Source organism: Crocodylus siamensis, chromosome 5, assembly GCF_052110815.1.
Source record: "Crocodylus siamensis isolate JL-2025a chromosome 5, ASM5211081v1, whole genome shotgun sequence".
Lineage (NCBI taxonomy): Eukaryota > Metazoa > Chordata > Crocodylia > Crocodylidae > Crocodylus > Crocodylus siamensis.
In genome coordinates, this window is record NC_143399.1 from 64161915 (window position 1) to 64186802 (window position 24888).

The 24888-nt window shown below is 40.8% G+C and overlaps 1 protein-coding gene across 1 annotated transcript in view; it reads right to left on the bottom strand.

Moving 5' to 3' along the window:
• Positions 1–13996: 13996 nt before the first annotated feature.
• Positions 13997–24888, bottom strand: part of DENND1B (DENN domain containing 1B) — a 277634-nt gene continuing 266742 nt past the window's right edge. The window contains exons 21-22 of the mRNA XM_090048607.1: positions 24512–24728; positions 13997–21050 (exon numbers count right to left, since the gene is read on the bottom strand). Of these exons, the coding sequence (XP_089904733.1) occupies positions 20544–21050; positions 24512–24728 (724 nt within the window). The 3' untranslated portion in view covers positions 13997–20543. The remainder of the gene's footprint in view (positions 21051–24511; positions 24729–24888) is intronic.

The following is a 24888-nucleotide window of genomic DNA, read 5'->3' on the forward strand; positions in this document are numbered from 1 at the left end:
ATGCCAATGATATCAGCAGAGGTTTTAGCAGTAGAACTGTATCTAAACTTACCTACTTTCATTCTTTAATTCAGGGATTAAAAAGAAGCTATAGGGAAGTTTTCCTTGAAACAAAATAAACATTTCAAAAGTGATGGACTTTTCTTCCTTAAATGCTGTCATTTCACCTGCTTTTCCACCACCTTTTTCCAGAGACAATTCCATTAACCACTTTTTCAAAGACATATCCTTCTCTGAGTGCAAGATCCTATATGCCAAAAAGGCAAGTTGATTAGTCACTCACAGTGACTCATCTTTGAAAGTATGGACTCTAAGCAAAGTTTAAGCCCTACAGTCTGTATCACTGTCTTTGGTATTACTGTTCTTTGTATAAATCGTTTGTAGTTATGGTCACAAACATTCATTCATTGCAAAACGATAAACTTGTTCAGTGTCTTTAGAAAATATCAGGAAAGGAGAAGGAGGATTGCCTTGTGGGTAAAGGGTAGACTTGAAAATCATGAAATAGGTGTTCCCAGTTTCTATGCCACCATTTGCTTTTTTGTAAAATGGAAGTAAATAGTGTTTGTCTACCTCCTAATATTCCTTAATATTTGTTAAAAACTTTGAGATGCTTTGTTGGAAATAGCTATAACAATGCAAACTATAATTAATAGCACAATGGGAAGGTTTAAAAAATTTTCTAACAATGCAGACCCCGTGGAATGACAAGCTACCCTGATGTGGTGGAAAACTGGTATCAGCCAAAAGAAACACGTATTGTTTTTGTACCTACAAATGAACTGTAACACATTTAACTAACTCATTTCCACAATCAGGGCTAGAGATGTTGTGTTTGTCCCAGAAGTCATCCTTGTCTCTCAGGACAAAGCACGACTATTCAGACTTCTATGTCTGTTGTCCCAGGACAAACCCTGAATTGCTAACGGTTTGTCACAGGACACTGTGGGGTACATCTGAATGGTTGCCCTGGGATTGAATGAATGGCAGAAAAGTATCAGCAAATTTAGCCACTCACTAAATCCTAATAAAAGGGCTATATGTGTACATGCCAATTCCAGGACTTTTCTGCCCTGAGACAAAATCACAATGTGTTCTTAGCACAAATAACTAGAAGTGAATTTAAGCTTTTTGATTTCACAAGTTGTACTTATGGAAAGGAGATGAAACCATCAAAAAGTCTTACCTCAACTTATTTCTTCTGGCATACAAAACATGTAACATTTTCCATATCCCCTCAATTCTGTACTGGATTGCAGACATAAATCATGCCTCAAGTGGTTATGCCAGTACTCCAACGGAAATCAGAAGTAACATAATGTACTACATAAACCCTCTGCTAAATATCTCAGCATTCAACTGGTCAAAGCCCATTTCTTAATGGACTATTGAGGACCAAATCCATCTGAAGCTTAGATTCTTCTTATCAACTGATTACTGAGAACAGGGGCTAAATGCATCAGTAAATCCTGCTCCTGTCTTGCGGTCAAAAACCTAATTCCAAACAAGAAAGAAAGCAGATGCTGTAAAAACCAGAAGATGATGGATTTCAGACTGAGCTGTAAGAGCAGCATTTCTATCTGAGAAAGAATAAACATCAGGCCTAATTCTGTTCTGAATTACAATATTGCCATCTCCACTGGAGGTGAACATCTTGACCTCAGCGGAGTTGCACAGACTATAAGTCAGGTTACAGTTTTGCTCATTACATTTTTGAATGAGTAGAAGTTAGCTGCAACTTGATTCCAATAAACCCAAATGACAGCTACAAAGCGAAAGCGGGGGCGGGGAGGGCGGGGAGCAAAGACAGCAGAAATTTAGCAGAGACTTTGTGGGGTTTGAATTCTTTGCTACTGCATTCAGATAAGGACTGACACTGAGGATCATAATTCTAGCTCACACCTTTAGCTTAGCTTAGCCCTTGTTGAATGAGACTGGTTATGACTTGGACTAATAAGAAATGCAGTGAGGTTTGTTCTGAATGATCATTTCTAAAGCAACTGGGGTGTATATTTAAAAGCAAAGACAAATTACTTCCCCAACGTGCTTACATTTGCTGCTGGAAAACAAGGACAAAGGAGCAGTCTGGGTATGGTGGGTGGGATGAAGGATGGGACATTATCATGCAAGCATTATTGATTAGTGTAGCCTGATGATATTTTTCAAAGGCTTTTGCAGTTTTTAGGTGTATTAATCTGTGATGCTTATGCAAGTAATGATTTAAAGTAATGATTATGAATTGCTATTGGTCAGGGCTGAAAGGCTTCTGAGATGGGAATCTGGAGGACAGGTCTGCAGAAGGCTGCAGGGTATACAAGATCAAAGAGGTTTTACTGGCATAGCAAAAAGTGCAAGAAAAGCTGCAGAGCAGCTCAAGGAAGAGAGGGCTAGGATACATCAAGGTAAGAAGAGATGGCAAGGCATAAGTCAGAGAGGAGTTGGGAAGACAATGTCTTGAAAGGACAGTTGAATGAAAGAATTTAAGTGTGGGGGTTGGGGGTACACAGCTGTGGCACGAAAGCAGAAGACATGGCAGATCATGCTAGTCGCTGCATGTTGATAAGACTGAGGGCAGTGATATGAAAACCAGGAAGGTCAAAAAAGGAGATAAACTGGTGCTACAGAAGGGAGAAGAGCAGAGACATAGAAGACTTTTCAGTAGTTTAGAATAGGAAGAGACAATGAAAACCATATCCAAAAAAATTCAAGGAAGAGTTAAACTAGGCAGAATATAATTATTCCAATGTAAATTTGGCCAGTATACAAGGGTTAAAGAACCATACATTACTACAGTATGAACCTTCTGTGCTTTATGACTACTAATTCAATTTCTTCTCTAGGTCTGTGTGTATAATATGTAATTTATAGTATACATTGTTATACTATAACAAATCCTGTTATTATTTTCTACCTACAGCATTAGAATACAGAAATGGCCAACAAATAGGCGATTACACCACATCATGTGCAAGAATTGCCCACCATTTGTTTTGTTCCAAGGGATTATGTGATCAGACATTTTAAAAGAAAATTAACTCCAGGCCTGAGATATATTTGCAGTGCAACAAATGAAGAAATATATCATTTGGAATCAAGTGATCCATAAACATTTTCCATATATACAGAAATCACATACAAGTGCTTTGTAGTTGGGATCTGGGGCTATTATCATTAATATCCTGATGTATACATTGGTTCACTCACGTTTATGCTGACTGGCTGTATGGCATGCTGTACTGGGTGTTTCAGTCCTTCAGCTGCCGTCTGTTGGTCTCAGTCGATTTTTTCACTGGAGAGGCAGTAGCTTTACGACAAGACCACCCCCAAACCAACTAGCACAATTAGGAACTTGCCTAATATTTTCAGCTTATTTTAATGTTTGGGGTAGCACTAGCCTCTTTCAAGGGGGAGGTTTTGCCATGGCTTTCCCTTCTGGGAAGTATAAGTAACTCTTTCAAAACTCCTTGCAACAGCTGTGGTCCCCTGCATGCTCCAATTTTAACAGAATTTAAAGTGCACATACGCTTTGCCTCACAACCTTGTGGTTTCTTTGACTGATGCCCTACCTTGCCCGTTAGCTTTTCATAGCACTTTGTTGCTCCCAATGATGCGGTGGGACAATTGCAGGATGCAGCAGATTGACACAAATGAAAAAAACCCATGCCCTCAAAAGCTACATTTAGGGCCAGATTCCCCAGGCCTACCTACAAACACGTCACCAGCTGTGCCTATCCTCACCTGCACAAGTTGCTGAAGGTTACTACTCCTTGAGCTTTGCCCTAAGGATCCCCTGTAGAACAACATCTGCAGTGCACTGTCATATATGCTTCCAGAGCGTCAGGCAACTCCCAAGAGCAAGCACAGACTATTGTACAGCTATACTTTGCCTAACTGATGGAAGTGGAGGGTGTCTGTACTTCTCAGATCCTGGCAACCTGTTGCAAATAATCACTGCACCAGTCAATTCAACTGTTCATAACATGGTAAAGGGCAGTTGGATTGCTTGGAGACCAATGCAAGAATACCAATCCCACCAGAGCAAATAGTGAGTTTTTTCAGTCATGGCCCATGCCTGCCTATTGTAGAGTAACTTGCTTATATTTTATTAGAGTATTTACTCACATACCGCACACACCCTTTCCCCAAAAATTGCTCTCTCAAACTGAGGTGCATGTTTTAGGTGAAGATGATTTCCATGCTGGAATGAAGGCACGGTGACACTGTCGTGGCTGCCAGGAACTGTCTGTGCGCCAGGCATGCAGGAAAGGTAAAGCCTCAGTGTCACTCAGACCTTCCAGTTGGAGCTTTAACCCTGTCACAGCTTCTCAGACAAAAGCTGGTGCCAATTCAGCAGGGACTGCAAAAGTTGCTACCAATTTGGCAGCAGCTGTGACAGGGTTAAAGCTTTAGCTGAAAGGAGAAAGTGAGTGACACTGGGTACTTGACTTTGTCCTTGCATTCAGACATGACTATGGAAAAAAAATCATTTTTTCTTTCTTGTGCCTTTCCAAAACAAGGTGCGTATGTTATTTGGGGTATATGGTGTGCAAGTATATCTCTAATGGTACTGGGTAACTCAAGGGCCAAAGATAAAGCAGGTGTGCCTTAATTTGATATTTCCTGGCTTTAAGAAGAACATAAGACCAAAAGAGACATGCGTGGGTCCAAGATTTAAGCTCCTCAAGATTTAAGTAGGTGCTTTTGATATTTTGGAATGGCACAAGTCACTTCCAGTAAAACTTTACATTAATGAATTTTTGGGAAGGGAACAACCTCAACTTTAATGCAGTGCCTCCTGAACCTTATGACAAGTTCCAGACCAAATTATTTCAAACTAAAGTATGCCATTGTAGTAGTAACTGAACACAATGGGCATTTGATCTCCTAAAAATTTAACAGAGATGATAGTGATTTGCCTTTCTTTAAACAGAAAATACTATTTCCCTGCCTTAAAATTATGTTATGGAAAGTGAATGCCAAGAACAGAAAGGCCACATATGTCTTTGTTGCCAAGAAACTCTCACAGGGCACTTCTCAAGGATCTTTTGCCTCTCTATAAAGAACTGCTATCTCCAATGTTTACTGTGCCTGAGTGATCTGAAATCTCTGTTATGTGAGATATGTTAAAAGGGTCCTTTGCCCTTCTCAAGGAACTTCACTTCAGTTTTTCTACCAGGTCATTCTTACTAGAGAGCTCTTGGATCTGGAATTCACTCCTCTTTGATACCCGACAGGACCCCAGGCCAGGGGTTCATCCGAATTCTTGTTCAAGAGCTAAGCTATAATTTTGTTGGTGTCTGTATCTGCGTGGGTTCATGCAAAGTCTGTTTAGACCCAACGTGGACAATAGTTTTTGAGTGTTTGCTATTCCTTTTTATAAAATCCAGATGATTGGCACAATATAATTATTAGCGTTAAACAAGGAAGATGGTAAAAGTCAAAGCACATTAAGGAAATAAGTGTGAAAAGTGAAAGAGTCCCTCAACAGAAAACTTCTGTCCTATTTCCAGCTTCTAGGTAGAACTGAAATATTTTTCATTGCATTTTACTTCACCTGTATCTTGAGCTTAGGACTCATTTAAACTCTTACTCCAGGCATTGGAGGATCCAGGATTTTGTAAAGGATGGGGGTGTGGGAGCAGCGAGCAGCACTGCAGGGGTGGCCTCAGGAGCAGTAACTGGGAACTAAGGTTAAGCCTCAAAGCAAGTAACATTTTCCCTGCCCTCTCTCTTAGCACCCCTTCCTGTCCCTTCTGTGATTAGCAGCATGTCACCTCCCTTCTCTTCTTCCCTCTTCTCCTGCCTGTTGCTGCTTCTGCCCCCAGTTGACCAGAGGGCAGAGGAAGGTCCAGAGCTGTTCCAGCAGCCCAGGACAGTGACAGCAGCAGTGGCAGGCTGGCAAGGAATACTCAGGGGGACCAGGCAGGGAGGAGGTTCCTACCTGTTGCTTTCATGAACTGAGCCCAGGTCCCTGCACAGCCCAGCTGGAGGGGGGCAAGAGCAACTCTGGAGCACTCCCCACCCCCAGGCTAGCCAAGTGTATTGGGGAGAGGGAAATGGGAGGAATCCTTGCTTGCTTTGGGGACATAAAAAAAAAAGGCCCTTGCTGCTGCTTCTGTGACATGATCTAAAAGTGGGGTGTGACTATGCCACTGCATCCCTTTTGGATATGTCCCTGATTTCAATATATGACCTGCAGAAGAAAGTGCACAAGTTTAGGGATCAGAACAGTAAGGGAAACTTTTTTCCCCATTTTCCTTCATTGCCTGCAATTAAAGAAATCTGACATTTCAGTATATGATTTTAATAAGAGCATCAGATTGGACAGTGGAAGTCAATAAAGTTGAACACCGAGTGGCTGACAACACTAAAATTTTTGCCTATTACAAAACGTCACAGTTGAATGAATGGAAGGGGCTTTCATGCCCCAATGAAGCATGCACAGCTTTCAAACTACTGGCATGTGTCAAGACACTGCAAAATGTAATGTTTATAAAAGATACATCTGGTGTGTATTTATTGGGAGCAGAGGTAGTCTTGTTTAAATTGTGCACGAGCATTTGAAGTGAAAACTAGGATATACCTTGTGCTTCCCAGTAAAACATGTTTTAACCCAAACTCCATCTATGATGCTTGCCACGATGTGCCAAGGCCTCTTGCACACTGAAAAGTCAAAGTATAAATTATGAATCAAGGCACAGGTGGGAATCCTAAAGACCAGAAAGAAATGTTCTCATTTCAGTGGTGAGATTTCTAGAGTTCAGTCCCCTGTAAATGTTATTATGGAATAAAAATTATTTTTTTTTTTGGTTTTTTTGCTACTACAATCAATTTAAGTGATCATGGGTTACACTGACTTGGTTTCATGGAAGGTGCTTTTCATTCCTGTTTTTATTAGGCTGTAATTTTTTTTCCATAAAATTGTTTGGCAATCCAATCAGATTTACCAGTAATTCATCTAACATTGTCGAACAACAGGAAGACTGACACATCCAAATCTTGACATTAAATCATCCTTTTGATCGTAACAAACTACACTGGCGTTCATCTGGTTATATACTCTTCTTGGTACTGTTCAAAAGTGTGACTTTTTTGGCTTAATATTGTGTATGACCTTTCAAATTTCACCTGTAGTTTCACCAAGAGTGCAATTTTCATTGGCATGTATTGTAATAAACAGTGATGACAAAAATGTGTGTTTTCAATTTAAACCCACTTAATTTCATTTGGCACCTGTGCTGAATTTTACATTGCTTCAAAAATTAAAATACTGTCAGCAAAATGGGTTTTGAAGAGTGAGGACAAACCTAAAGACAGAAGCCTTGCAAGGCAATTTTGGGTGTCCAGTTGTTTTGACTGCAATGCTTTCTAAACCTTCCACAAAGATATTTTCACATGTGTGATCACATAACAGCTGCATGGTTGTAGCACACATGCAGTGGTAGGCATCCTGGGTAATAGAATATCACTTTTCTATACATGAAAAGTATGTCTTCTCCACACACTGCGTCATTGTACAGTAACCACAGTACAGTAATAGAATACCATGTGCTACACACAGTGAATAGATAATTTCACAATCATGGGCACACTGGCCAAGTGTGAGCTAATGGAAAAAATATTATGGAGCCATTTCCACAAAATGTTGGCATAGTGAAAAGCAACTTCACAATTAAATATTGCTACAAGCCACCTGCACGTTTCTACTTACCAAGCAGAAAAAAAAATGTGAAGAGATGCAAGTTGGCACGGACCCAACAGTGCCAAGCCATCCTGGCTGTTCCCCTAAGCCAAGACTAAAATGGCCAAGCTCTGATATACTCCATCTCAGAAAAACACAAGACTTTCCTGTAGCTCCTGCTAGGTTGCCTTCATTACTGGCAAACCTAGTGAACAAAGAGCATTTAAAAAAATTGATACAAATGTCCAAGTGATGTCATTGATTAAGAGGATTAGAAATATGACAAATAAACTGAACATTATGTATGTGTGCCTCTTTTCTTTTTCTGAATTTTTGCATGAAAAGGTGTCATTGCACCCAGGTATACCAGTTAAGCACATTAAATATAAATCAGTGGGCTGGTGTTTACCTTATTTTCATAAGCCTCTGCATAGAGATGAACTGGCCAAATGCCTTAGAATATCGCCTCTGTTGCTCAGCTATGCCAGTGGTTCTTGATGTCATTAGACTTAAGGTCTCCCTCAGAATATGCCACCTCTTCTTCTATTCTTCTAAAGAATTCAGAAAGACCAAAACAGGTCAGAATATTTTTGCTATTATGGATTCTTATTTGAAATCTCTGGGTTTATTTCTTTAAATTATGTGTAGGTGTCTGCACACCTAACAGTGCTATGTTGCACAGAAGCCATTGCATCCTTATGGCTAGGTACAGACATCCAAAGAGCCCAAGGTGGAATCCATCTAAGACGTTGTTGGGTTACGGCCGGGGGGCTTATGTTTCGGTTTAGTTTGTTGTGACAGAGACCGGAGGACTGGGTGAGACTGTAGGGGTGTGAGGAGGCCTCACGGGAGCTCCCCAATAATCCGGGGGTTCCTGGTGCCCAGTAAGGGCACAGCAAGCAGTGCCAGGGCAGCACAGCGATTGGCGCCATAGCTGGCACAGCGGGTGAGCGCTGGAGAGGCGCGGTGTGTGGGGTGTCGAGACCCCAGCCCGTGAGGGCGGTATTTTGCCCAGTAGGGTGTATGACCAAGGAAAGGGGTCTGGGGCCAGGTAAGGCTAAGGCCACCTGAGCCCCAACCTTGGGAAGCCCCAGAGAGGGCGGGCAGCGCAGCACAGGCCCGAGAGAGGGTGGGCATACGGGAACAGGGAGCCTGGGCGAGCATGCGGTAAGAGTCCGGGAGAGAGGCTGGCATGCGAGAACAAGCCCGGAGGGCAGGTTGAAATAATAGGCTCCAGGGTGAGTGACTAGCACCCTACTGACACTAAGTCCTGGAGAAGGGCGAGCGCACGGTAGAAGTCCCAGAGAGGGGCAGGCGTGCTAGAGTAAGCCTGGAGAGGGGTGGACATGCGGATAGGGGCCTGACCGATAGGAGCTTGACAGAGCGCAGCGTGTGACTAGAGCCCCGGAAAGGGCGAGAGGGTGGACAGAAGCCAGGGAGGGGCAAGTATATTGGGCGCGTATATGGAGAAACCCCAGAGAGAGGGAGTGCGTATATCGAGAGACCCCAGGAAGGGGCGAGCATATGACACGAGAACGTCTGGTACAGCTGCGAGGCTTGGGGCGTGCTAAAGGGGAGGTTGGAGGCACGCATAGCCCTTAAGGCTGGGGTGCACTGAGTCACCCCATACGGAATGGGGAATAGTTCCAGCGTAACACTGTGTACTAGGGGTTCAAAGGCAGCCTCCCTTACAGAACCATATACGAACAAGACGTGGCGGGCGAGATAAGAGGGTGCTGGATTGCCCATGTGACATGATAAGGGGGCGCTAAGGGGATCACGGCAGCCCCTAGGCACCTGCCCTGTGACACCGAACACTTATACCAGTAGAAGTGTAATGTCTGGACCTGGCCTAAAAGGATCTTGCAGCACCCTGGCTGAAAATCACTAACACAAGGTCTATAGATTAATATATTTAATCTATCCCTGCCATTAGACATAAAGCTGGAGTCTTAAATTAGAGGTGGGCCAAACAAGTAATACCCAGATCCACGCCTTGAGCTCACTACGTGATGGAACAGATGGCCCAGTAATCAAGACATGGATTTGCTATTCAATGCTTTGCATGTCACTCAATCCTGAAATGTATTTTCCTTATGCAGCTTGGCTGAGATGTAGAAATGGTGTGTCAAACTTCCTGACAGAGTGGGGAGAAAAGAAAAAAGGGAAAAAAAATACACAATTACACAAGTACTGGTCTGTTGACATTTAAAACAAGACAATGATGAGCATAAAAGAGATAAAAAATCCTTGGCCGGCAACCCAAAGGACCAAAGACAAATCACAAAAAAGGATGCAACTAATTAGGCTGAAATGCCAACATTGTTCAGTATATTGTTCAAAGTATCCACAGTGTCAGGCTGCTACCATGACCCGTGGTTCGAATATGCCAAAGGGAAATGTAGCAAAGGGCTGAATCAGAGAAGTTAAATACAAATATTTTAAAATGACATTTTAATTTCCAGCTCACCATCTTACCATTTTCAAAATTGTTAAATAAGCATGTTGCCTATTCTCAGAGCAGACCAAATGTCAGATGTTTGTATGTATTATGTTGTGTATATTACTCAGATAAATGAACATTTAAAATACATAATCATCCTGATTGCTAAACAGTTGTATTATCAGGTTTATAATGTAAAAGGGAACAGGTTAGCCTTGAATAAAATAAATTGCTGGTGCTAAAAAAAAAATACATAATCACAGATGTTTAGAATTATGTTCTGCTTTCTGGAGCTGAAAAAAGTGTGAAGGGGAGGAATCAGAAAACAGTTGGATAACATTTTCTGCAGTGATTTCTGATTATCTGTAGCCATCACAAGATATCTGGGGCCTGAGTGCTCACATCTATGAAAACCATGTCCACAGATTCTCAAGATGGAAATCTAAAAAGTCAGAAGCCTTTTTTGAACATTTTAACTTATGCCTTTGAGCTGTTCAGTGTTGCTAGCAGCACTACAAAAGCCCTCTTTGGGAACAGGGAACGCCAGCTATGGAACAGTAATTCTACATGTAATACTGGAACAGCTGGTGGAAAGAGCTTCTACATAATCCACCTTCCAGCATAGTGCTTATTTGCTCTCAAGTTGTTTCTGTTTTTATGCAAGCTGTTACACAAATGTGTGTGTGTGTGTGTGTGGGGGGGGGGGCACTCCTAGCTCTGTGGGCCTTGCAGTCTACTCAGATGTCCTACCTTCACCTCCCTCCATGAAAATAGAAGCCCATATCTTTTTGGAAGTTTCCCCTGAGAGGCCGCAGAACATAGATGTAATTGTCTCTTTACCCCGACCACTTGAGCAACTGGAGCGAACAAAAAGCATCAACATTTTCATCTTATTTTGCATTATCTGTGGCCTTGTCTGCTGGGGAAAGTGATTTGGTGCGAGTGTAAACCAGTATAGCTATACCACTATAACTTCCTTCTCCTGTAGATATGGTCATTCCAGTAAAAATCTTTTTTCTATTGATCTGATGCTGCTCAAAAGGGCACTAAGCTAAATCATGAGATGTACTCTTATGTACCAGTGTGCCTGGAGGATCCCACATGAGGGGTTCTCCTAGCTTAAGAAAACATAGAACTTTAGCCCTGTAACTGTTAAGATCTCCTTTTGCAGTCATGACTTATATTTGTTTGGTTTTTTTTCTCTTAATGCTGTAAGCTCTACACCACTGGACTCATCTTTATGTCCGGCATGACACCGAGTCCATGGGCAGTACTTAACAAATAAAAACAAACAGGGCTGAAAGAAAACTATTTACAATGGAACTTAAACATTTTCTGTAGTCCAAGTTTTTTACTCAGTTTCTTTTATCACCTATTGACAGTTCTTTGACTGGAAGAGTATGATTTATTGGAATCGTAACAGATAAAAGAGCAATGCAATATACATGAGGCAAGAATCTGGGCCTGACAGTTTAAGGGAAAACTTGAAACTTGGAGAATGTGCTAAATAAAGGATACATGATCTGCAGCATATTTCAAAAGTAGTGCCTAAACTTTATTTCTAGAACAAACTCATGTTTATATTTCATCCAGAATGTGTAAGAGGGCTGACAGCCTCCAGGGTTTTAAAGCTTTACAAAGAAGCTGCAAGCATTTTTCCTGACTGATGAAAAACCACAAACTGACTCTGCTTTGCTTTAACTGGATACCAGCAAACCCACATCATAACTTGAGGCATTACTTTGGTTTTTGTTGTTGTTATGACTTGTCACATCAAATAAAAATCGAAATCCATGAATTTGATAAAATTACTTTTTTCTTTTGTGACCGTGAGGGTTAAAATGCACCAGTACTTACGGAATGAAAATGAAATGCTTTACCCATCATTCAGGTGTGACTGAAGCAGTGTTGTGTAAAGAGGACATTGCAAAAGCAATATTGTCAGCTGGTTTTGCAAGACAAACGATACAGTAATCACTAACGAGCAGGGAATCCATTCCTAAGTAAGGCCCTAACATGACAGTTGTTGGTATTACGTTTTCGCCGTGTGCCACAATTCTTACTAATATAATATGCCAGTCTTGATATCATGTGGCAAGTCCCAAATGATTTGCATACCAGAGCCCTCTAAAAAATCCAATTTTTCACAGACACTTTACATAGTTTTTTTGATAGGAACTGAGGAGCTCTGGTATACTGCATCTTTGAAATTTGTCTATTGAACTTAAGGTAACCAGACAAGTTACCTTATTATCTTCTCATTTGTATTGTTCTTCCTTATAGTTACTATATGCCATAAACTCAGCACTCTCAGTATTCTGTGAGTACTGTAGTGTAGCTAACTGCACCTACACTGCAGTTATACAGTTATGCAAAGAAAGAAAACCCATCCATTCAATTTATAATGATACAAAGTTATTTTCATACCAGGCTGACTACTTTGTTCACTCACCCTTGCATCCAGGAAACAAAAATCTAAGAAGTGACTATTGTGATGATAACGTCACTGCAGTTCTATTAAGAGTCATTCCAAATGTTTATATATTTAGAGGGTCTTCTCTTATCTCATAATTTAAATGCAAGAGAGCACACTGTTGTGCCGAGTAACAGCAACAATGTGTTTACTTAGCAAGAATATGCAATTGTACCATGTGCTTAGATATCTATTCTAGCTGACTCTTAACAAGCACAGTAACAGCACCAGATAAGGTATGGTGATGCATGCTCTTCATGTCCTAGTAATCAAAGTATATATCAAGGCTTGTTCTCTGGCTGCTGCTTATGTGAAAGTCTGTGCTTCTTTATATACATGTTTACATGTGCATTACAATTACATCAGAGCTGTGCTACACAGACATGCTCCTCTTTTTTAAAATCAACTAATGATCAACATTGGCAGCCTAACTGGATTGTTTACGCAGTATAAGACCTCAAAGTGCTTCTTGTCATTCATTCTCTTCCAGTTTGGACAAGTGAATAACTCTTAATTCTGGACCAAATTCTCCTCTATTGCCAGTTAGACCAGGTCTGTGCTGACTTCCCACCAGGCAACAAGTCCCAGCTATTTCCTCTCACTCCACATGTCACAGCTCAGTTGAGGGAGGATATACAGAGGATATACAGTTCTGAGGGAGGACAGTGCAGTCCTCAGCATGTGCCCTAGTGTCCTTCTAGGGCTCTTCCTCTGCGTGGATGCAATGTTATCTTTGAATTCTAATTGTCAAGATTAATGAAGTAGCTCAGGAAATTAAATTCATCTGAGGCTGTCACAAGCTGTGAACACACCTCAGTCTGAGGTCTTAGGGGCAATGAATGATTTTTCTTAATGTGTTGTTTCTAATGATATAAAGAGAGACTGAGCTTACGAAGCTGTAAGGGGCAGCGGACTTACATGGGAGGGAGGGAAGGAATTAGGAGCCTTGAGTTCTACTGGCTGTGCCAATGGCTGGCTATGTGACTTAGGGCAAAGAATTTCCCCATTAGTACTGGAAACCCCCATTTCCAAAAAACGGTAGTACTGGTTTCGTTTGTAAAGTGCTTGGAGATATACAGATGAAAAGTAGTATTTAAAAGCTAGATGTTATTGGCTGGGATTTTTCAAAGGAGCCTAAAGGAGTTAATCATTGAAATATCATTGAAATTATGAGAGATGTGGGTACCTAACTCCTGTATACATGTGACAATTAATACTAACAATGTTTTAAGAGTTTCTGCACATAAGAAACTAAAATGATTATTCAATGGTTTGAAAGCTCAAAATATGACATAATTTGCTGCATTGTTTTAATTTGCATTGCTAATGGATAAAGATAATCTGACATGAAAGATATAAATTAGGTCAACTTAGACAAAAACCTGCACCACAACAATAGTTTCATATTGGTAAATTTTATTTTATAATACAGTGAGGGGCACTTTATGGTAATGTGAAGTTTACCAAAACCTTTGCACTGATATTATAAACTGGGGGAAAAAAACACAGTTCATTTACTGATATATACAGTGTATTAGTGATAGTAGTCTAAACTCTGGTCCTGTCATTTTGCACATGACTTCATACACTGTAGTCTAAAATACAGAATAAAATCCCACGTTTGGTAGGAATTTTATTACGAGTCAGTGACTAATATTTATAAATATGTTAAACATGATGTTAATTTATTCAAATACCTCCATGATTATTAAAAGGAACAGTAAAGGCTCAAAACATCTTGCACTTCATATCTTTCCTATACATATTAAAGATGTCCCTGCTGACCCATAACAAAGGACTTTATAAAGATTTTTTTCCAAAACCAGCTGAAAGGCTCTGAAAAGATTTAGAAACATGTTAGGATACATTGTTTGTTCAATGTTGAGGCTTTTTTCCTTTCTTTTTAAGACATAGATTTAAAATGAAAAAGAGCACACCCTTTCATGCACAAAACAGTGAATTAGCTCAGTATATGCTTGTGTGTTGCATCAAAACTGGATGTTCCACAGTGCTTAACTGTCTTATTCAAGTATATTAATTTAAAAGTAGCTCTCAATAGAAACTTGAAAGTTAAAACAAAATTTACATCAATACATAAAGATAGAAATTAATTTAATTTACACAAACCAAAAAGGTACTGGCAACCTTGTTTTAAAGCAATGGTTTATCACAATTATGGATGTCATAAACTAGATTCTGATTATATATGTATGGATGCTACCATACAATTATCCAGCATTGATTGCATTGAGAAGAGATGTTCAGAAGTTGATACTGAATAAAAAGAAGTTGTGTTATGAATTCATAAAGTACTGAATGAAATATAGTCATTATTATGAACTGTAATTAAATGTGAAATAATCATTGCTGAGGTGATATGTTTATTATAGCACAATAATGTGACATCCATAATCATTTTCAGTCATTGCATATATACATTTTCCTTGTGACAAAGCATGGTTTATGGGTTTTTATCATACAACCACATTAAATGCTACATGTAATTTTACACATTTTTGAAAAATATGATCTAAAGGATCTGCGTGAAAAGCAGATGTGCATATTTGTCACAACTAAATTATTCTAAAACAAGAAAAAATATTGCACAAAATCCAATGCATTTTTTGAAAGTAACAGGTTTCCCTCCACATCCTAGTAGCTCCCTTATTTTAACCAAAACAGAAATTCAATTTACAACAAGCAGAATCAAAATGTCCATTTGTTTGAATTCCAACTTTGTTTTTCAAATGTTAATACTGTTACTGGACTCTGAATATGAACACTGTTAGTACTGACCTAAGTAATATACAAATCAGCTTATATTTAATAAACCCTTTTACACTTTGCACTTCTTAATCCCAACTCCTGTATTTCTACAACATATTCTAATCCAGCAGAATATCCTCCTGACATAGTTCACGTGTCTGCAGGCAGCTAACTTTTTAGAAAAAAGGCTAGCAGCCTTCTGTGGAGACCCTTTTACTGCCCATTAAAAATGTTGTGAAAAAGGAAGTAGCAAAGGAATTTGGGGGAAATTCTGTACATGAGATCTTCACCAGATTTCCTCTGCTTCAAATTTTAAACTGGCTTCCCATCCCCACATCTGGAGGGCTGCAAAGTCTAGACTAAGTCCATTGATAATGCTGATGAAGTGGCTTGTTGCCTACAAGAGCTCATGCCTCTCTTAACCAGTCAGTCTGTAAAGTGCTACCTGCCCTACGTTCTACCTAGTTTCAGTGACACTAAGATTAGGACAGGGACAACCTTAATCAGTCTATTGGTCTGAACCATATTATCAGGTATTCATGTGTGGTGGGGATAAAAAAAATGAAGGGGATATGTCTTGCATCCAATCACTAGGAAGGTGTACAAAGATAGTTCAGGTGCCACCTTAAGCTACACCGCCTGTGCTGATGTAATTCCAACTTTGAAGTTCACCCTGATCAGTATTTCGCAGAAGGGCACTGGTGGGCTCACTACTATGGGCTCCACCATGGAGGTGTTAAGCAGTTTATTTCATGACATTTTACACCTTCAATTGCTTACAGGTGCAGAAGATAATCTGGCTAATTGTGGGTGAAAAATTAGAAGCCACTTTTTTTAGAAATACATAATTAACTAGAACACAGGCTTAGAAAGAGTTAATTCCCTGAAAAACATAAAACAGAATTTTGATATCTTAAAAAAAATAAACATGTAAATGAGATTTTAAAAGTGCTCAATGTTGGATTAACTTTGCTTCTACCAAAGTCCACATTAAAACATCCAAGAGTGGACACTAAACAATGCTGAAAGTTTTTGAAAATCCCACCTTTAGCTATCAAAAAGCAGCAACATCATTCTCTGAAATTCTAAGTGACTGTGACCGTTTCAGTCAAGAAAGTTATTTCACAACTTTTAAAACTACATTTTTTCCTTCAAAACAAGGATAGTTTTGCTAATCCAACACACCTAGGGAATCTGACTAAACCACTGCCCCCTGTATAGATGTCCTCTGCATGCAAAGAGGAAAGGGCAGGGATTGGCTCTGCACCCATGGTACTGTCCATCCCTGAATATCTGCAAAGGATTTTCACAGTATTGCGGATTTACAAACGAAGAAACAGCAAGGCTATGATTGAGACAGCAGGGTCAGCATATAATCCTCTCACCCACCAGCCCTGTATGAAATTTGATGAAAAGACTTCATTTCTTTCGCCAGAAAGCTCTGTACTAGAAACCTACTTCTGCAGAGGTTTATGAGGACAGAAGCCAGTACAGATAGGCCTGGCTTGCTGGTTCCACTATGTCCCACTGGAATGAAAAACAGGCCCCCAAGACTCTAGCTAATCCTTAGAACCACCAGAAACAAAGTAAACTCTCATCATCCCATAGGCTCAGGGGCCTAGCTAGCTTCATTACTCCAAAGGAACAATATGGGGAAATTTAGAGAAGGGAACCCTGCAGAGTCTCTCTACTTTTCCAGTGCCATCATGTTTGTTTGGTTTTTTTGTTGATTCCCAAATCAAAGAGTAGATATGACTCACTTCAGGGAGCCAATTGAGAGAGAGGACCTGGAAGACCTTGAATTCAAGTCCCAATGTGATAGTCTAACTAAAAAATGTATCTCTTGCATAAAGAACCTGAGATTTCCCAGATAGGGACAAATGAGAAGCTCCCAAGATCCTGTTTTGACTTAAAAAACGCCCCAGATTCCTCTATGGGAGTCTTGAGGAGGTTTCTGGCTGAATCAAGTTGGGCTCTCACCTGTGGGTGGAGACTGATATTGATGATTTTAGAAGACACTAAAAGAATTCCCACATAGAAGAATGGAAAGCACTGAAAAATTAATATTTTTTACTTGGACAATTTATCTTCCTGTGGGACTTAATTTATATGGAAACAAGAGCAGAACACAGGAATGTGCCTGACGATACTCTCTATGACACATTTGGCAATTTTAACAGGGTTTTTTTTTCCCTAAGAAAGACTATTTGCAATTCTGAATGTTTAAATAAGGCACAAATATTAGCCTTTTAAAATGATCATTTATAAGAGGCGCAAATATTCTGTAATCATTCAGTCTTAAATGTACCTAAATTTAACTTCACTAAACATGCAAGACTAAGTTACTCTTTTATGGTTCAAAAAACCAAAGGAGACAAATACTTACATTATAGTAAACACTCTATAAATTGTATCAGCAATATGGAAAGGGCCTAAGTGTGGTAATCATAACACATTTATGGTGAAAGCAATCAAAAATACTTTCAAAAAGTTCAATTTTACCACCCACCCTAAAGGTGTGCCCCTCCAATTTGTAGTTTCACTTATTGTTGAAATTATTACTACTTACAAAACGATGATCCAATGATACATCAGTTTTGTCTGATTCCCAAATCCTTCCTTCACTGCTATAATTCTAATAATAATTAAAGGAACATGACAAGCCTGGTATAGCATCCTGATTTTCTTCCTTTAAGGTAAGGTTTTTAAAAATTGTTAAGGCTTGGGGTAAGAGGGGAGGGGTGTCCAACTCATCAGAAGTCAGCAAAAGCTGGTCCAACAGATGGGCGCTGTTGAATATATCACCCACAAATCTCATGCAGCATTCTTGGAAGAGGCTTTGAACAAATTTATAAGTTAATATGGCTAGAATTTCTAATATAGGTTTTTTTCCCTTTCAACAGTCTTTAAGATGGAAAGGAATCTTCTCTCTTACATAGGTACATCTGTTACAAAAAATCTCTTGTTTAAGTATATCATACCTCTCATCCATAAATATTCTCAATTGTTTTTTATAATTCCCTCATTCTGGTTTTTCCTCACCCTGTCTTAGTGATTACTTTATCTACAACAGAAAAACAACCATTACTCAGCTTGTATTAAGCATAGCAACATTCCACAACAGTTAAGGGGGGGGAAATGGAAAATAATAGCGTATTCAGGTGAACCTTTAAATTAAAGTTAGCCACATACAGCTACACAAGTGAAAATGTAATTAATCTTTTAAAATTCTTCTTGTGATATAGGAGTAATAACCTTGGTCTCATTAGTAAGTGCTGCAATATCATTAAGAGATTTTATTTTTCTCCCTTTTATCACAACATAAAATCACCTGTATGTCGGATCGGTATCAACAAAGTCGAGGGATACCATTTATTGAGTCACCTTTCTCAGCATCTTTGGTTTTCCTTGGAGCTTCCGAATCTAAATATTCATGACATAGGGGAACTGGTATAACCGACTGTCTACCATTCATGGTACTAAGCAAATCCAAAGGAAAAGCTCTTCAAATTGCTTTAATGAAAAGGAAAATTCCTTCATAAACTCAAATGTGGCAACTGGTATCAAGTCAAGTCAGTCCCAAAGCTGCTGTGACTATTGGGGCACCATAGACCGTTGGGGCAACTGGTATGGTATGTTAAAACTGCAGCAATCTATTAGCAAGGCACTGCAGCATAACAAACATCATTAACCTGCTTCCTCTAGTCTTTGTTAAGGATAACAATAACTTATAAGCCATTCTTGCCAAAAAAGGTAGGGTGGATGGAAAAATTCCTCATATCAGTAAAGGAAGAGTAGAAAGCATTCCTTTCAGTCACAACAATACATCCTCTGGTCAGTAATGGGTATACTTTAAAATTGCCAGTTATAGTCTCCACTGTGCATCTCCCCTGCTTTTGAGCCATTCTGGGTACAGACAGGAACAACCAAGAGAACAGGTGAATGGAGAGAGGTACTCCACACAAAGACAGGGTCCTACTTTTTTTTAAATGCATAAGCAGCCTCTGGTGTGAAGGAGGATAAACATTTATGCCTAAGTTCAGTAAGCACAGTGTCTGTTAAATTTCCTTCCCTATATTTGGAGAAAGATTCTCTGGTTTACATCCATGGCTAAACTGAGAGTCAGGTATGTACATTCTTAACTTGCTGAACTGATTATTTTAGTTATCTAGAGTTGTATGTCATCTTAATTCAGTCTGCTGTATAATTCTGTATGAAACACGACTCCAAGACTCCTACAAACAGGAATTCAAAGTACCTTTTGAGAGTGACTTGTAAAAGTGAAACATACATACTCAAATGGCATAAATTAATTTTGAGACAGGATTATATATATATATATATTACAGAAATTCATAAAGTAATATAAGCTATCAAATCCACTTATACTTTCCTTTCTGAAAATTCCTAATGGAAAACGTCTGCATCTGGTATCTTAATTGTAAACAGAAGTTAATTAACTTCACATTATAATTCAGCACTTTGCATACTTTATGTAAGAGAAGAGCATGCACTACCTTTTCAAAGTCTGGAAGACATGACCTACAGTTTAACTTACTATTAAGTTCCAAGTTATTCACAAGAGATGCTTTAGGTTAGAAAAGGTCCTTTTCCCCTTTGTTGAAGCAAACACCTGATATGGAAAAAACTGTTATTGCTGTGTAATTCACCTTATATTTAAATCTTTACCTAAAAGATTAAGGCAATTAGTTCATTACAAACAACATTTGTGAGTTTCAAACAAATCTAAACGGTTTCTTCTTTGTCTTTTTTTTTTTTTTTTTGTCATTTCATCATGCCAACAGGATTAATACAGTACCTTCAGAATCTGGACGTCTGCTGTGGTGATACACTTCCAGCTGCATAAAGGAACTAGACACTGGTAAGCACCATACATACACCAGGTGTATTTTCAACATACAGACTAACTAGAACCCGATTTAAGAGTGCATTAATACATTTTAATTCCGTGTGAACTTCAATGCTGCCAAAAAAAACCCTGGCAAACAAAGAAGGAGATGTCTGAAGGGGAGAAAATGCATGTAATAATCATATTTTTTTTCCTAAATGGAAGAGCTGTTGTTCCTGTTTGATCTTTTGGTTATCTTGTATTACATGGAGTCCTGAGCAGCCTCATTTTAGCCTCTGATAGGAATCGGACTTCTCCTCTTGCAGTTTTCTTATGTTTTATTTCCACTGCTATTTCTGGATATATTATCCTCTGAAATGTTTAAACTATGGTGAAAAGCAGAAGTCATCTGACACAGTGATACAACTTCATGAAGTAGTCCGCCCTCTTCTGAGGTTTCATTTCCTTCATTTTCTTCTTTTTCCCAAGGGACCAGAATGGATGGCTGTTGACCCACGCTCACTGGGCATTGAGCCTTTGAGGTATTGCTTAGTGTTTCATTCTGTTTGGTCTTCTTATAGGAAGAGTCATCTACTTGGGAATATTCCAGAGAAGCAAAGGCCATGCTATCACCACTAAGGGTTTTGTCACTATTTTCTTCGTCTGGCATTGAGAGAGATACTGTAGGGCAACTGGAAGGAGCTCGCTTCCGTGATGATGAAGGGAGTTGTTTCCAGTGGAGGACACTGTCATCCTGACCAAGGTTCCAATGTGCTTGATCATTAGTACTACCACAGAGCAGCATGAGGTTGCTCTCACTAGGGGTGTTGGATTTGTTCTGAAATGAAGAGCACAGATTAGTACAGTTTGTCAAAAGAAGCATCTATGCATGGGCACCTTTGAAAGACAAAATTTATATTTGGCAGGGACAACCTTAATGCAAACTCTCTGACAAGTCCTCACTGAGGTACCCCACCCCCATCAAGTGAAAATAACCTCTAGGAAGGACAAGAGAGTTCTTATCTGCCTTGTTCATTCAGTCTTTGACATGTTGTACTAGGAACAAATGTAAAGGTTTTGCCAGGTGGTTTTGCAATGTATGATGGGCTATCCTACTACAATACAAGAAGGAACTGGACTGAGACCAAAACTTACGGGCATTTTCATTCTACTTTTCAATAATTAATTATATTGGTTTTCATTGTTAATCTTTTAGTCAAATAACAAAACAGACATTTTATTAATACAATCTTGTGCTTATAGTACCAATGGATTACAAATCACCATGAGAATTAACTGCTTCTGCAAAGGATATTTAGTACAGGAATTATGCTAGTTGTAAATCTAGAGCAATTGACACCCGAGCTGGACTGCAATGGGTACAACAGCCTTCTGAAAACAACCACCAACACCAAGGTGCTGATGTAGTGAAGATTTTAAAGATGTACGCGAAGCAACCCACCTGTGCCAGGATCCAATGGGACTCTGCCTTAAAATAGAGGTGCTGGTGAAGCAGTCACATTTGCAGGATGGAAGCCTTAGATAACTACTCTAAAACTCAAATGGTTTCTATAGCAATGACTACATTGATCCCCTGTCTTAATTAAAATGAGGCTCTGATTGCTAAGCAACACCCCCCCACCTCCCCGCTCAAAGCCAGGGGGCATTAGAGGCAAGAAGCCTCTGCTTGGCAGAGGCTTTTGCCTGGTCACCCTGTGGCTGTTTCCTGCCCTCCCTCCCTGCATGAATGGGAATTCAGATAAGGGCCCCACTGGGCTGGGACCAGGTACTCCCATTGGGTGAAAAGGGGGCTGGGAGTGTGGGGAGCCACATGCTATGGGACCAGGCTAGGCTGGCCCCACATGCTGCAGGAGCTGTGTCTTATAGGGCTGGGTGGGGCTGGCCCTGCTCACTACCATCATGTGTGGCCAGGGACTAGGGTGGAAATATGGGAGCTGTACGCTGTGGGCCTGGGCAAGGCTGGCCCCATTCACTGCCACCACATGCAGATCCAGGGACTCACACACTCCAGAGACCCTCCCCCCCAACACCCTCCCATATACACTATACCATCCCACCCCCCACCATAATCCCAAACACACCCACACTGTCTCACAACCCCCATACCCACTCCCACCCACACCCAACCATACCCTTCCACATACTCCCACCCAACCACATACTTTACACCCACACCCCTCCACCACACACCCCACCCACATGCTATACACATCCATTCTCCAACTACACCTCCCCATACACCTTCTTATCCGCCATGCAATATAGAAGAGTGAGACTATATTTTGAGCTATTATGCAATTATCACTTGATACTCTACACAAACACAAATAAAATCAGGAAAAAATATTTTAAAAAATTAAATTAAAATACGTTATAATAGATGTTAGATTTTTTTCTTTTAGTTTAGATCATTTTTTTTTTCCAGTTTAAGATGGCCCTTCCCCTGTCCCAAGAAGCACTTATGGGACAAGAGAAAGCACTTCCAATGGCAAAGGTTAGGGGTTAGTGGTGGGACTTCTAGTCCCATAATGGTAATTAGGGAGCCGGGCAATCCCTGTAGCCCTCAAAACCTCACCAAAACTCATTAAGTGGCCCTCCAGCTGAAATAATTGCTCACCCCTGGTGTAGCGGGACTGGGCCCTGGCCATGCCTATCCTGAATGATAGGATTGGGCCCTGGGTGTGCCTGCCCATGCAGTAGGACCAGTGCTATGGATTGGATCCAACCTGCAGGGCCAAAAGGTATTATGAGAGTGCGTGTGTGTGTGCATTTGTATTCCTAGATATCTAAAGAGATGTGTATATGTATATATATTTCCCAAACTCTTGACACCTGGGGTGCCCTGGGGTGCACACACGCATGCATGCGCGCGTGCACACACACACACAACCTTTTTCCATGATTAAAATACAACACTACACACACACACACACACACACACACACAGAGCAGTTGAACACAATATTTTATTTACAATTTGGAAGCCTACCAGTGCCTTGATCATTATAATAAAATATATTCTAAATACCTACATATTTTGGTGTTTGATTTGGGGGGGTTTTTATCATGGAAAATCAGTGCTCCCCCTGCCTCCTTTCCTCACCAGGACATGCGTCGGGCTGCAGCTGTACCTCTTGCTCTTTGTGGCACTGAGCAGCCCTAATTTGCTGGTGCCCTTCCCCTGCCCATGCTGTGGCCCCTCACTCTTAAGCCACAGCCCCCACAGCCCTACTGGTGCCCCTCACTCCTGACTCACTGCCCCATTCCCAGCCTCCCAGTGTGTGGGAAACAGATGGGTGTGTGAGCACAGGTGAAGCATGGAGGGGGTAGGGGGCACTTGCCCCCCCCCCCCCAGATTTCTGTGCCCACAACGGTGCACAGGACTGCAGCATGGCCAGATCAGCTCTGAGCAGGAGCCACCTCCATGGGCCAACAGACAGGACCCACTCACTGCATGACAGAGCACTGTGCTGCCATGGTGACCAAGGTAAGGTGCAGCAGCAGGGCACTGGTGGTGGCATGACCCCTGCTGCTACTGGATGGGCAGGGGGAGATTCACCTTGGTTGCCATGGCGGTGTGGTGCTCCCTCCTGCACTGGGTCCCCACCTGCTGGGCCACCGAGGTAGCTCCTGCCTGGACATGGTCCAGTCCGGCTGCAGCCCCATGTTCTGCTGGGGGTGCAGAAATCTAAGGGGCAATGTCTCTCCTTCACATCCTGACGCATCACCTGGTACTTCTCCACACCTTGATGCATCACCTATGCTGTCACCTGTGATTCCCCACCCCCGATTCAGTGCCTATGCCCCTTGACCCCACTGCCCCCACAGACTTACTTGGAAGGAGCTGTAGCAGCTACTCTCCACCACACTGCCTGGCTACACATGCACATACACATGGCGGCCCCTGTGTCCTGTTCCCCACAACCCCAAGCAGGCCCTTACAGGCTGAAACTGCAAGCCTGCAAGGGGAAACACATGATTTCCCATGATTTTCTCCTTTAAGGGAGAACATTCATGTTTTTCCACAGCAAACAAAAAACCTGCATCCCTGATAATGACAAACCATTTGTTCAAAAGCCAGGTATAGCGTTAAGTCCTCAGATGGTGGAAATCCACACCACGGCTACTAGCATAAGCTTGCTAGGAGTGTGGGCAGCAGTAAGGCACATTTGCAATCACATAAACTACTCTCCTAGATATTGGCTATAAATGTATCTTTCACAAGGCAGTACTCTAAATATAACCAAGTCATTCTTTGCATAAAGGTGGAAGACTAACCGTAGTCTTGTAATCGATATCATCCATTGATCTAAAGAAATCCAGGCTCTTTGCTCCTGAGAGCTTTCCTCGATCTGAACTGTGTGTGCTCAGACTGTCCAGAATCTCTCCGAGCAAGTCCATTTCTCCCGGGTGATGAGAGGTTCCTCCTGTTTCATCAGAATCATCGCTATCATATAAACAAGTGGAAGCTTCCTCGCTATCTTCAGATGACAACCTGAAGACAAAAACGTTTCCATCAGTTAAACCATTTTATTATAGACACTTCTGAAAGTAAATAGGGACTACACATTCACAGGCCATTTGAAATTAAAGATGATTTCACTTGGACTTTTGTGTCCACAATTTCAATTGTAAAGAAGAACATACAGTTGTAA